A 13,290-nucleotide genomic window follows, 5' to 3' on the forward strand; every position below is an offset into this window, starting at 1 on the left:
TTGCTACTCTTAGTCTCCCCAGAACCTGCAGAAACCGTGGTATGCCTGGGCTGCTGCAAAATATCTACAGCTTGGGTAGTCCGTACCTGATCTGACCTGCCTGGCTTGCTCTGCATTCCCCAGCTTTATCAAACGTAATCTATGTTTCTGAACAATGATAGCTCAGAGGTTAGACGGAAATTTTTATATTGCCATAGATAATCCCCTTATGAATAATTGAGTGTTGACTACACAAGAGACTTGATAGTTTAGCAATCATTTTCTAATTCTACTTTACGGTTTTTTTGCCTACTTTGGAAGTAGGCACTGGTAAATTAAATTGGACATCCTTACTGTAAATACAAAAGCTTGGGAAAAACATACAGGCATGAAATATTCATGAGGATTCAACTCCCTCGAAATTTATAAGCAGTTCCCACTCCTACGTATTATAGAATTGAAATCTCAATTATACACAGCCAGCTAATAGAAGACAGGAAAAGGATGCCAGGTAATCACAGTTACAGAAATAACACAGAAACCACTACCATGAAATAAAAATTATGAGCCCTTGGAACAAATTTGTTTCCTGAACAGAAAACCAAAGAACAAAATAGAAGACCCTACTAATTGGAAAACTATATTATAATAGTATGAATGCAAAAAAATCCACTATTAGCACAAGTATGTTCTCCCTCTGCAAACTCATCCACGTCTACTCACTTTTTGAAATATCAAGGGTATTCGAGTTCCTGGTACTTTCCTCTGATCTTGTTCTAACAATACTGTCAAGGGAACACCAAAAAGGCCAGAATCTGCAAGAAAAAAATAAAATTTCTTCACTTTCATGAATCTATAAAATATTAATGTAAAAATGTTACAGCATCAGATTTCTGATATTGTCATTCAATCAGACAACTATTTATTGAGCACATACTGAATGAATTACACTGTCTTGCCATTAGGCATACACATCCCACTAGGAAAATGCTGGTCCTGCCTCACAGAGCAAACTAGCAAGGAAAGACAGCTAAACAAATGATTGCAAATAATCACCAAAATAATTAGAAAAGTGTAAACTGCTACATAAGAGAAATAGTGCTGTGGGGGTATGTGAAATAGACAAATAATTTACTCAACGTAATACAATGAAAAGTTCTGGCTTAAAGCAAATATCACTCATCTCTTCCATAGTTAATTAACATTTAACATTCTGCAATACAGCAAAATAGAAATGTTTGCTTTTTGAGAAATCGGCCAACATTATGATATTGTTCTACAAATGTTTTTCTTTAGAAAATAGATAGATACATGGTATTCTTGAATTTAAATTGGTAGTTTTATATATTCGGGAAGAACTCCAGGAGAAATGACAGGCAATAATTTGTAATTTTTCTAAATTAAAATCATATGTCTTCAATCTGGTATGAGCATAACTTCTACCCAGCTCCTCCCACTCCACCCCCATTATTGAATGAGTAGTTAGCACAGGAGTGTAATACACATCACCAGGGGAGATACAAATCATTTGTAAACATAGAAAGGGGAAATATCCTGTGGTATGAGGACAGACATTGTAAACTGTGAAACTCAATAGAGATGCCATTCAAGAGAATGCCAGTAACCTAGTAAATTACTTTTAGTTTAGGAATTAGGGAAAAAAATGTAATCTTCAAGAATGTCAAGAGTCTAGTTTATGAGATAAATATCTTTGATTAGATACAAAAATATAAAAAAGATGGAAAGAAAATCTATTCTATTAATAGTGATACTCAATGGGAATGGCTTAATATTTCTCTCTACTAAAATGCATTCTACAGCATAATGTAAAAAAACCTCTTAAGCCACTTTAAAAGTCTTGAGCACCGAGTCACAGCTATTGAAATTATATGTCTATTTTATATTTGGAAAAGGCTTTGTAATGAGATTTTGAAAAAGCATCCGAAGTCTTCATTATCCATAATGGACTTGTGGAAAACCAGAAGCACGGTTTAACTCAGAAATTCACCATCTCAAGCCTTATGCTAAAATACTCAAAGGAAATGCATACAGAATGAGGTCTTTTGGGGCCCAGCACATGAGAGAGAACCTGAAGGGCAGATACACTTCAGTCCTACAGAGAAATTGCCTCTAAAACTTAAATCAGGTGAACACCTGTCTTTGCTAATGTTACCATAGCAACTCAACAATCCTCATTCTTGGTTTCTCTTTAGGAGATAGCTTTGAAGTTAAACAAGAGGTCAGAGATTCCTAAAGAGTAAAGCTTTGTCAACAGAGAATTACCTGGATTTCCAGACCAATAAAATCTTGGAAAAACAAAAACTGAGAAGGTGTCTGTTCTCTATCATATTATAAAGAACAATGGATAAAGCAAGCTGCTTACAAAAGAAAAACTACATACACTCACAATGAATACAAGTGGGAGGTATTATGTGCCACAATGGCATTATTTTCTTAATACAGCGAAAAATGTTTTAGCAAAATACAGCAGTTAAAAGCAGAATGTTAATGAACACAGGGACAGACTACTAACTAGCCTATGTATTTCCCATCAAAAGATTAAGCAAAAGTAATCCAGCAGGATCAACCATCCTAAAGCTATTTTTCAAGATCTGATTTTGGACATAAATAAATACATGCACCAAATGTATTGTTTAAATATACAGCTTTCAAAGGAGAGATCAGATGAGTTAAGATTCCTTGATCTGAAATTTCCTTCTATGGTAATTAAATATTTGGTTATGCCTTTATTTTCTATAGTCTAGGAGACTACATTTTTAAAACGTTTTTGAAGTTAGGAGATTTTCAAAGGCAATGTTTAAGAATTTGAACTTCAGATGTATTCAACTGTTGGTTTATCTTGTAGGTGTTTCCCTTCCCGACAAGAAAACTCCTAAAAAACTCAGCCTTGCTATTTTAGAAGTAAATCTGACTATTTTAATTTCAAAATTACCTTTTGTTTTGATTTTCACAGCTTTTTGTTGTTTCAGTTCAACACCCAATACATCATAAAGGGCAGTCAGCTCAATTAGGGCTAAATAGGAAACTTTCTTCATGTCCTGGCATGCTAAGTCACCAATCCTCGTGGTGCCTGTTTTGTCTTTTGGCAATCTGAAATTCTAAAATAAACATCATCAGTACAGTAAAGGTTTACAGTATCTAACCCTCTTTTTAATGAAAGAAGACAAATTTTAACCATAGAAAGAAGTTATATTCAGAGTAGTGACAATGAAAGTTATGGCAGATAATTTCCCCAGTCAGAATGAAGAGCAAACCTGTCAGCAGGATGATCCCCAAACCTGTGGGGAGTTCAAGGGTCAATATCTGAAGACTGACAGACAGTGGAACCAGCCCATGTACTAGGAGTAGTAATACCAGAGCCAAAGAGGACAAAGGAGACAGTAAGCCCAAAGGAGAAAAAGAACTCTACTGAAGGGAGCTTCAAGAACCAGGGAAGATTAGAAGTCAAGCACAAACTATGAAGAGGAGGAACAGGGAGGGGAAGTGGAAGAAAAGGAAGAGAAAAAGGAATAGCAGCTATGAGTAAGTGCTTAGAATATCATAGTATATTACATATTGTATGCCCACCAGATTGGGAAGGAGCGAAGGGAAGGGGGGGATGGGGAGGGGAAAAGGAAGGGGAGGAGGGAGGAGGGAGGGGGAGGGGGGAGGAGGAGAAAGCCATGTTATTCAGAGGACTATTGTGAGGTTTAACTGCCTGGCACTTTCCAAGCACTTCTATGTGGTTGCTATGATTATTACTTTCACCACTGAATAGATAAACTGAGACTTAGAGATACTATCATCACAGGCAAATAAGTGGTGGTGGTGGTGTTTCTTTCCTTTTCTCAAATATTATCTACTACCTATTCAGCCTCTTTTAATAGTAAATACATTAAATATAAGAAAACAAACCACAAGGTAGAAATAAGAATTTCTCTAACACATTTAATACAAATTACAGTCCCACTGTATTTATGGATTACTAAAACAATAATTACTCTCTAACAGCTTGGTAAAAATCATATCAAGGTTGTATCTTTTGGGTTTACCCTTGACTTCTTCATTTAACTTAATGGCCAAGGATGTTCAACTGATTCTCTTTGCTTTACTCATTTTTGCCCCATATTACTAACACTTCACAGTCTAAAAACTATTGCAAAAGATATGTCCTAAAGCAGCAGTTCTCAAAGTGTGGTTCCAGGGAACCCTGGGGGGGTACCCAACACCCTTTCAAGGAGTCCAAAAGGTCAAAATGATTTTAATAATTAATACTAGACATTATTTGCTTTCTTCACTCTCATTCTCTCATGATTGTATAGTAGAGTTCTCTAGAGATACAAGACATACTATTAGAACAGACTGAATGCAGTAGATATGAGATTTCAGCTGACTTCTACTAAAGTTGCTAAAATGTGAAACCAGGTCACATTTTTTCATAATTTTTGTTTTACAAAATATGGCTATTTTTCATAAAAATGTTACTTTTATTAACGGTAATATTGTATTTTGAATGAATTAAGATTTTTAAGATTTTTCTATTTTAATTTCTAATATGGTAAGTATCCATATGTAGAACTGGTATAAACAAAAGTTGTTGTTTCTCTCCAAAGTATTTGTTAATTGTTTATTAAGAGAAACCATTCCTTAGTCCATGTATTCATGTTTCATAGTTCAGGAATACAGGTCAGTGACAAACTTCCATGGAAATCAATGTAAAGAAATTCTTTACATTCCAAGATCACCCTGTACCAGCCCTCTTCATCTCCTCAAAATCTTTCATAGAATCCTAATTTCTGTAGAAATCTGCATCTGTCCTCTTTCTTGGTTCAGCCACAGCAAGCTTGTAGACAACCGCAACCCCCAAGAAGACAACGATTGCTCCAACAACATAAAAGTGCTTCTATCTGAGGTTTCGTCAAAGCCCTGGAAGCCATAGTAGTTTTTCTACTCAACACCAACATCGCTCCTCACTAATAAAACAAGAGCTTTTCGAGGTCCTCAATTTTTAAGAGCCTAAAGGGGTTAGTGGACCAAAATGTTTGTGAATCGCTGTCCTGGAGCAAATCCGAAAACCTGTAACCTTTGCTAACTGAGCAGCTACTTCCTCTGAAGCAAACTCAACTCCCAGAAAGAACCTTCAAGTCTACTAGAGGAGAAAAGAGGTCTTTCTTAATTTTTGTAATACACTTTTTTCCTTAGGAGAAAAAGTAATAGACATCGAACATGCAGCCTAAATGAATTTCCAGCGTAAGTGTTAATGGCCTCCATGGTGCACTGCATAGGGGTTGAGAACATGGAGCCAGACTGCAGGTAGAAAATCCTGAGTCCATCACTTACTAGCTACATGAGCTTTAACAAATTACATCACCTTCTGTGCCTCAGCCACTTCATCTGTACTACGGGAACAATGACAGAACCGACCTCAGAAGGTTATGGTGAGGATCAAATGGCACACAGTAAGCACTCAAAAACTGTTAACTATTATTACTACATTTTTTCAAGAGCTTTTTCAATAATTTCAAGATTTCATGGTTTTCCTTTTCTCCTAAATATTACTGCAAGGCAAGAAAAAAGGACAAGGATAATACTCATATTTGATGAGTGGTTTCTCATTCTATTCCACAAAAGTCCCAAAAGGGTAAGAATCATTACAGCACATTGTAGGTGGGGAAACTGAGGCTCATTAAGAGACTTAAATATGGCCACAAAGCCAGTGACATAACAAGGATGCAAACTCAGACCTCCTAAATCCTCGACACAGTAACCATTCTGTTCTGCTCCATTTTCCCTGTCCACTACAGCAAGCAGGAGGCTATTGATGGCTATTGATGTAGGACTGAGAGCTCCCCGGGGAGAGGAGCTGTGTCTTAATCACCTCTGTATCCCTGGTGCACCGTAGGCCTGCACGCTGCAGGTCCCCTGTTCCAGTCTATCGCCGAATGAAGACACACACCCCCACAGGCAGAAAAGCACAGAGCAGGCTCAGTGAGGGGCAGGGCCACTGGCTGGATGCTCCCCCAGTTTCCTGTGATTTGTACTCAGCTTTACTTTTAAACTCACAAAACTCTTCACATTTTCTTCGTGCCTGGCCCCAGAGTTCTGCTAATTGCTTTGTTTTCTGAAGGGCTGAACCAACTCTATTTACCAACCACTTATTTAAAAAAAAAAAGAGTCCCAAATGTTTCATTACAATCAGTTGCTTTTGGTCTAATAAGCCAAATACGTGTAATATAATTATTTACCCAAGCATCACACAGGGTAAATGTTTAGAGAAACCTGAAATATTATTAGTTCAAACATTTGATTTACCTAGCAATATATGTCATGAGCTTTATTTATTTATTTATTTGAACACTGTGCTTAATGAAAGGAGTTAGTTCTTTATCCCAATGTTTAATTCATAGCAGCAGCTTTAAATATTTATGAAGTTTCCTGTCATTTTTGTTTAGTTAATAGACTGGGTGGTTCAGGTCGTTGGCTAAGAGAAGGCAGTGCAATTTCAGCATGAGAAAAGCTCTTTACCTTTTGAAAAATGTGCTTAAAGAAAGGAATTAAATAAAATTTTTCAAAAAATATAAGGTCGTCAGTTCCCTTGTGTTACCGTAAATGAATCAGGGAGCTCTCCCAGATTGCACCCCTCTTTCGTTGGTATTACAGTCTGAGGGACCCCTTAGGCATTGCATCAGTAATGATGAACATGACTTTTTACACATCAAGTCACTCTGGCTTCATCTGGGCAGGCAAGAGAATCTACTCTTACCTGGTCAGTTTCCACAGATGATTTTTTTCTTATCATCTGCTAGGAAATTCATTTCTTATCTAAGATTTTTCCATGTGTAAAATGCAATTTTATTACAGTATTTCATTCATTGTCATTTCCAGTGGATGAATACTTTTCTAGATAAATGAAGTTTTAGAAATCTTTCAAATTTATAAAAAAAAATTTTTTTTTTATTTCCTTATTTTTTTTAATGGAGAGCAATAGCCATAATTTAACCTTTTCATGACAATCCAGGGCCAGGACTCTAAACACCTATCTGTGTACTGTGCACAAGTGTGTGTCTGCCTTAGGCTTTCAGTTTCCTTGCTCAATCTCAAATCACCATTTCTTCTACTGTCCTTCAGCTTCCTCCAGAGGTGTTCCCTTCTCCAGCAAACTCCTGACTTGGGCCTCCTTGTCTAGTTTTTGGCCTTTAGTATGCATGGAGCTGTGTTACATGACAACCAAAGTTGTTACAAAACATGATTTTACCCCAATTAAACATAATTCAATAAGAGACCAAAAGACACTGAAGAAAGACCTAAGAACTAAAATACAGGCAGCATCTAGAATATGGGTTTTATCATAGTTAGCATTTCAAAACTATTATCTTAAAAATTCCTGACTAAATCCTTAGTCTCCTAGGTAAGATGAAGGAGTGCTATTAAATTTCTGTCTATTGTATATGTTGGACCCAGCAAACCAGAATGTGATTTACATAACATCCCAAGCTATCCTGAATAAGCTGTCCGTAGCTCCAATACAAGGACAATTAAACTCCCACCTAAATTAAATGCATATATACCTTTAGGGCAGATTAAGTGGAGTCCACATGGTCGTCCAGAAAAAACTCTGGCTTCAAAAGCTTAGTCACTGAAGCCAAGCCTCAGCATGCCATGGAAACTCTCTAACTGTTTCCTTCTGTGAAAATCATAGCATCTGCCTCATAGAGATCATTTGGTAAATAAATAATTACAGAGCATACTTTCTGAGATATACTGGGTACACAACAACACAATAATCAGTAGCTAAATTTTCAAACTAAAGCACATTAAAGTTATAAAACTTGATCTCCAAATTTAAGAGAGGAAATTTAATTCCACTGTGAGAGATCATAAAGAATTAACAAAGACACTCAATGCTGTAAGAAAAAGGAACTGAATACGAAATGAGGTCAACAGAGAACAATGTATTATATAAAGCCTAATGCTTATTTACAGAAGCAGGGGAGCATGGAGTTGAAATGGAATTTATGGTTTTATCTGCTTAGACACATGCCTCAGGGTGGTGAATATAAATATTCACTTTATCAACTGTGGTGAGGACTTGTAGAGAGCTTAACAATATGTCCGTGCCTTCTAGAAGACATATGGATAAATAAATGATTGTAGAGATGAACAGATGCACACATGCATAAATAAACACATGGCTGGATTGACAATAATTATCAAAAGCATGGTATCTAATAGTTTAAAAGATGATTTTATATATTTTATCTACTATAAGTTCACAATCAGGAAAGACTTTAACAGTGAAGGTAGACAGTGAGCTAGACCCCAAGGGATCAGCTAAGGCTTCCTTGGTAAACATGGAACAAGAAAAGGGCAGAAATGGAAAGATCATTTTAACCTTGGGGCACCATATGAATAAAATCAAGAAGGTAGGCAAGCACAAATGTAGTTTGTTAATCAGAGAATAAAACGACAGAGGAATTTGTATCTTTAATCTCTCAAATGGAGTTATATTTATGCCATTGTTGGAAGCAACAGCTTAAAAGTCAACAGTGTCTCCATTTTATTGAATTAGATGCTACTGCCTTCATTTTAAACCCTTTCCATCTGTTGAGATGAAGACTGTCACTTTTAAAAGACACTTTTGCTAAAGATAGTCTGGGAGCATGGATCATCTCTTCAGGCCAAATGATGCATATTTCTTGACTTTTCCCACTGGGTATGAAAATAGATTCTTAAAAATATATGATAATGACTGGAAGTAACCCAGATGGCCACCATTAAGGGACAAATTAAATAAATTATGATACATCCTCACAATGGAGTACATCTATTTAAAAAAATGAGAAATATTTCTCCATACAACTAGAGAGTGATTCCCAGAATATACCACTAAGTCACACACAAAAAAAAACGGAGGTGGAAAAAAGTGTGTATAGTGGGCTACCACTTAATTAAGAAGAGAAGGATAAACCATAAAATTAAAAAGAAGTTTACTTGTACGAGGAGGGAGGGAATTGGGTGATGGCTCAAGGATAGAAGCTAGATTTTTAACACACCTTGTTTTTAAATTTGACTTTTGGACTACACAAACATTTTACTTGCTTACAAAACAAAATAAACTTCAAAAAATCAATCCCTAAAAATTGAAAACAAAATGAAAGAAATTAACCCAACCATGTATGTATGCAGTTGGGGGCTTAATGGCACAAAGAATAACACTCCTAAGCAACCTAAGACATAGAAATTTCATTGTTACATTCCTTTTGGGGTATACCCCACCGACACAAACAACTGAAGAAAAGAAAAACAAGTTTAAACTGTTTTCTAATAATCATATTGTTGATGATAGTGTTAGTACTGTTATTCTGGAATTGCTGTGCGTTAATGGAGGATAAAACAAACAAGCAATTATGCAATATTCTAATTATATTATCTGCTGTATCCTGAGAATCATTAGTCTCAGCACAGAAGACAGAAGATACAGATGTACTTCTGTCTTCTGAACAGGGTTTAAGCAATGGCCAACCCAGAGAAAGGGACATTTCCATTGTCCTGATCATAGTCATAAAAGTATATTTCTACTACACGGAACCAGGGTTTCTTGCAGAAACAGACAATTCCAGATATGAAGCAAAAAACATACCAGATAAGTATGGGAAATTTTGTCTAGGGTCATGTCATATATGTTTACATCCATGAGTTAACATATCATTTTCATTAAAAAATTAAAACAAAACATTAATTGGTTACTAGCAAAAGATGCTAGGGAACAAAAGGAATTTTGAAAACTAGTAAATACAAGGAAGAAGTAACCATTTTGAGAAGGTTTTTCTTAAAAGAAGTATTCAAATTAATAAATAAAAAGAAAAAATTGGAACATCATTTTGTCACCATTGATAAACTACTGGATCCAATCACTGATCAGCAGCAGCTGCTCAGAAAAAGAGACAGACAACCAAGCATCTGGGTCTCCTCATGCACAATAACATATGAAGTAGACTTGACCAAAAAATGAACCTGAATCTGATAAATCTGGAGTCAATCAATTTACAAGAAACAGAAGAACACAGGATAGAATTAGTCAGAGGGGCAGAATTCTCTACAACTTAAATAACCAGGTTTATTCAACAACTAAATTTTAGGGGGGAGAGAGAGACAGAGAGAGGGAGAGAAAGAAAGAAGGAAAGAGAGAGAGAGAGTGGGATGTAGAGATGGGGAGAGGGGGAGCGGGTAGGAGAGAGGGAGGGGGAAGGAAAGAGAGAGGGTTTAAAAGAGTCTTAAAAGACATATCAACCAATTGCAATGCATGAACATCATTTGGATTCTGATTCAAACAACCTGTAAAAAAAACTCATGAAATTCATGATATAATTTGAAATTTGAAACCTGACTGCATATTTAAAATTAAAAGTTGTTAGCATATTTTTAGGTACAATAACGGTAATATGGATATATGTTTATCAAAAAACACTCTTTAGGGGTCCGGCCCTGTGGCCTAGTGGTTAAAATTCTGTGCGTTCCGCTTCAGTGGCCCAGGTTCATGGGTTTGACGCCCAGGTGCAGACCTATACCACTTGTACCACTCAGCCATGCTGTAGCGGTGACCCATCTACCAAAAAGAGGAAGACTGGCAGAGATGTTAACTCAGGGCTAATCTTCCTCAAGGAAAACAAAGAGGAAGATTGGCAGTGGATGTTAGCTCAGGGCAAATCTTCTCAGCAAATCAAAACTACAAACAAAAAACTTCTTTATCTTTTATAAATACATACTAAAATATTTACAGAGGATAAAATATAATTCAGAGATATGTTCCCAAATAGCACAAAGTAAGGAATTATACGGGAGTGTGGAGAGGTCAGGACTACCCATAAGTTAATGAATGTTGGGGCCAGGTGATGCGTACTGGGGGATTCATTATACTATTCCTTTTAACTTTGCATGTGTGAAATTCTACAAAATAAATACATTAATAAATATATATATTTTTAAATATAAGACATTCAGTAGCAATGAGAACACAGCACGCAAGCTTGGTTTCTAAACACAATCTGCTACTAAAAGGAACCAGGGCTCCTTGAAGAAAAAGATTCTTTCCAGTCTGAGCGGAGAACAGTACAAGGTGAGCATGGAACATCTTGTACTAGAAAGCAAAGAAACAAAACAATGACGAGGGCATGTTGAACGACATAGGAACCAGCTCAAAGGGCTCTCATTGGTCAAATTTCAGTAAATTTGAACATCAAAGAAAAATGATGATTTATAAAACATTGAATGGAAAACAGAAGCCATCAGTCCATAGAGATATTCAAAAACAATAAGAGAAAAGGGAGCGGAAGTAATTACTACAGAAGATTGCCAGCCAACCGATATAGAAGGAATACTAGAATTCAAAATTGCCCATTTCTCAAACACCAGTTTAATTATTGTTTCAGGTAAGGATTACAAATGCATGGTGAAATCACTAGAGGATGGGCGATTACTGACAAATGGAATATTCGCCCAGTCTCAAGGATCACAAATTAGTACTAATCGCACCTAAGAAGAGGTATCTTTACAATGCGGAGATCTGTGAACATCTCCTAAACCAAGTGGTCAAACTTCCGCCACCAACAAAGGGACTATCTGACATTGTGCCTGTCTTCTGATGATCCAAGAGGAGACATAAGTGTCATTGAAGGAGAAGATTGGCCAGAAATATGTAACTTGAGTCCAGTCACAAGGAAACAGACAAAATCAAAAATCTGACTTGGACTCTTTAAAAACATGAAAAAAGCAGGGAATCTCACCTAGATTCAAAGAATCCAAAATGATAGGACATCAAATGTCACACGTGACCCTTGTTTGAATCCAAAATGGGGGTGGGGAAGGCAGAAGCTATAAAGGACAATATCATGACAACTGGGAAAATTTTAATATGACTGTATATTACATATAATTATTGTTTTAGTGCTCAATTTCTTAAGTATTATAGCTGTTTTGTTTGGTATGCCCTTCTTAAGCTAAAAATAGTGTGTATCTGATAGCACAACATATATACAGACAGGTGTAGAAAGAGAGAAAGCAAAGGCTATAAAACTTTAACTGCTGAAAGGATCTACATGAAGCCTTTAGGGTGTCTGCCATACTTGTTTTGCAACTTTTCTATGGGTTTGAAATTTTCAAAATAAAAAGCTAATGAAAAATAGATTCATATTTAGGGACATCCGAACAGTGTACCACATACAGGTAATGGGCCATCATCGCCTCTGTTCTTCTGAATCTTCTCCTTGGAGCTCTCTTTCTGACTGACTGCTTGCTCTGCAAATGATACCTCCAAGTTGATATCTGTTTCAGAGGCAGGTGCCTCCTCAGGCACCAGTAGGATCAGCTCCTTTTCACCAACAACTAAGCTAGATGCCCGGTCTGGGAAAAAAACAAAAGACCCAATTCATACGCTTTGTTTATTTCTTTGTTGACTTCCAACACATCAACTGTACAAAAACCTTTGGGAAGAGTACTACTTACTATAGGCAATAATAAACGGTTATTTTAATAGTAAAAAGGATATTCAAGGAATCCTAAGGTTACAATTCTTAGACTGGCTCCAATTTCAAAACACTGCTGAATGATCTCAAACTCTGAATGAAAAACTCCACAGAAAATTAGCAGATTTAATTGGTGTTTTATTTTACACTGGGTGATTAAAAGCAAAAAAAAAGAAAAGAAAAAGGAAGAGAAGGAGATTAGTTTTACTCTCTCTTAGAACTAGCAATATGCCATTTAATTTCCTCACAGTGGGACAGATTCCTGGAATAGAGCTCTTCCACGCCCTGTGCTTCCTTTCTGGAATGTTACCTACCCATCATAGTAAAGATTCCAAAACAAGAGTTAGTGCCAGAACCTTATCACTGTGGGAGTCAGGTCTGGACGTACCTGGTACAGGAACCAATAGATTTTACACCTGATTATATCAAAGACCATAGAAGTTCCTAAAACCATAAACCTAGTCAAATAAATTTCAGATATTTACATCAACATTTCAAGGGTATAATAAGTTTAACATTTGTTTTTGGTTTGTTTGTCGTTAATCCTCCAGGAAAAAAAATAACATTTGAAAACCTCTTTGCTGAAAATGTCAGCTTTAAGCTTTGGAGAAAATACTTCTAAATTTGACTATTTGATATGTTTTTGGTTTTAACACAACTCACATTTAGAAAAACCTTGGAACCAATGACCGGATTACTTTTATTATCTCATTGCAGACATTTAATTCATAGTGAGCAGCTATGAATTACAAAATAAAATGACAGTGCATTTATACACTTATATACTATC

General features: G+C 36.2%; 1 protein-coding gene across 11 annotated transcripts in view; it reads right to left on the reverse strand.

Moving 5' to 3' along the window:
• ARHGAP18 (Rho GTPase activating protein 18) overlaps positions 1-13,290 on the reverse strand; it is a 176,698-nt gene that overhangs the window by 33,045 nt on the left and 130,363 nt on the right. For all 11 annotated transcript variants that reach the window (XM_070496431.1, XM_070496427.1, XM_070496430.1 and 8 more), the window contains 3 exons: positions 12,200-12,378; positions 2,933-3,098; positions 703-794 (listed from right to left, as the gene is read on the reverse strand). In XM_070496431.1, the coding sequence (XP_070352532.1) occupies positions 703-794; positions 2,933-3,098; positions 12,200-12,378 (437 nt within the window). The remainder of the gene's footprint in view (positions 1-702; positions 795-2,932; positions 3,099-12,199; positions 12,379-13,290) is intronic.

This window comes from Equus asinus, chromosome 24, assembly GCF_041296235.1.
Source record: "Equus asinus isolate D_3611 breed Donkey chromosome 24, EquAss-T2T_v2, whole genome shotgun sequence".
Taxonomy (NCBI): domain Eukaryota; kingdom Metazoa; phylum Chordata; class Mammalia; order Perissodactyla; family Equidae; genus Equus; species Equus asinus.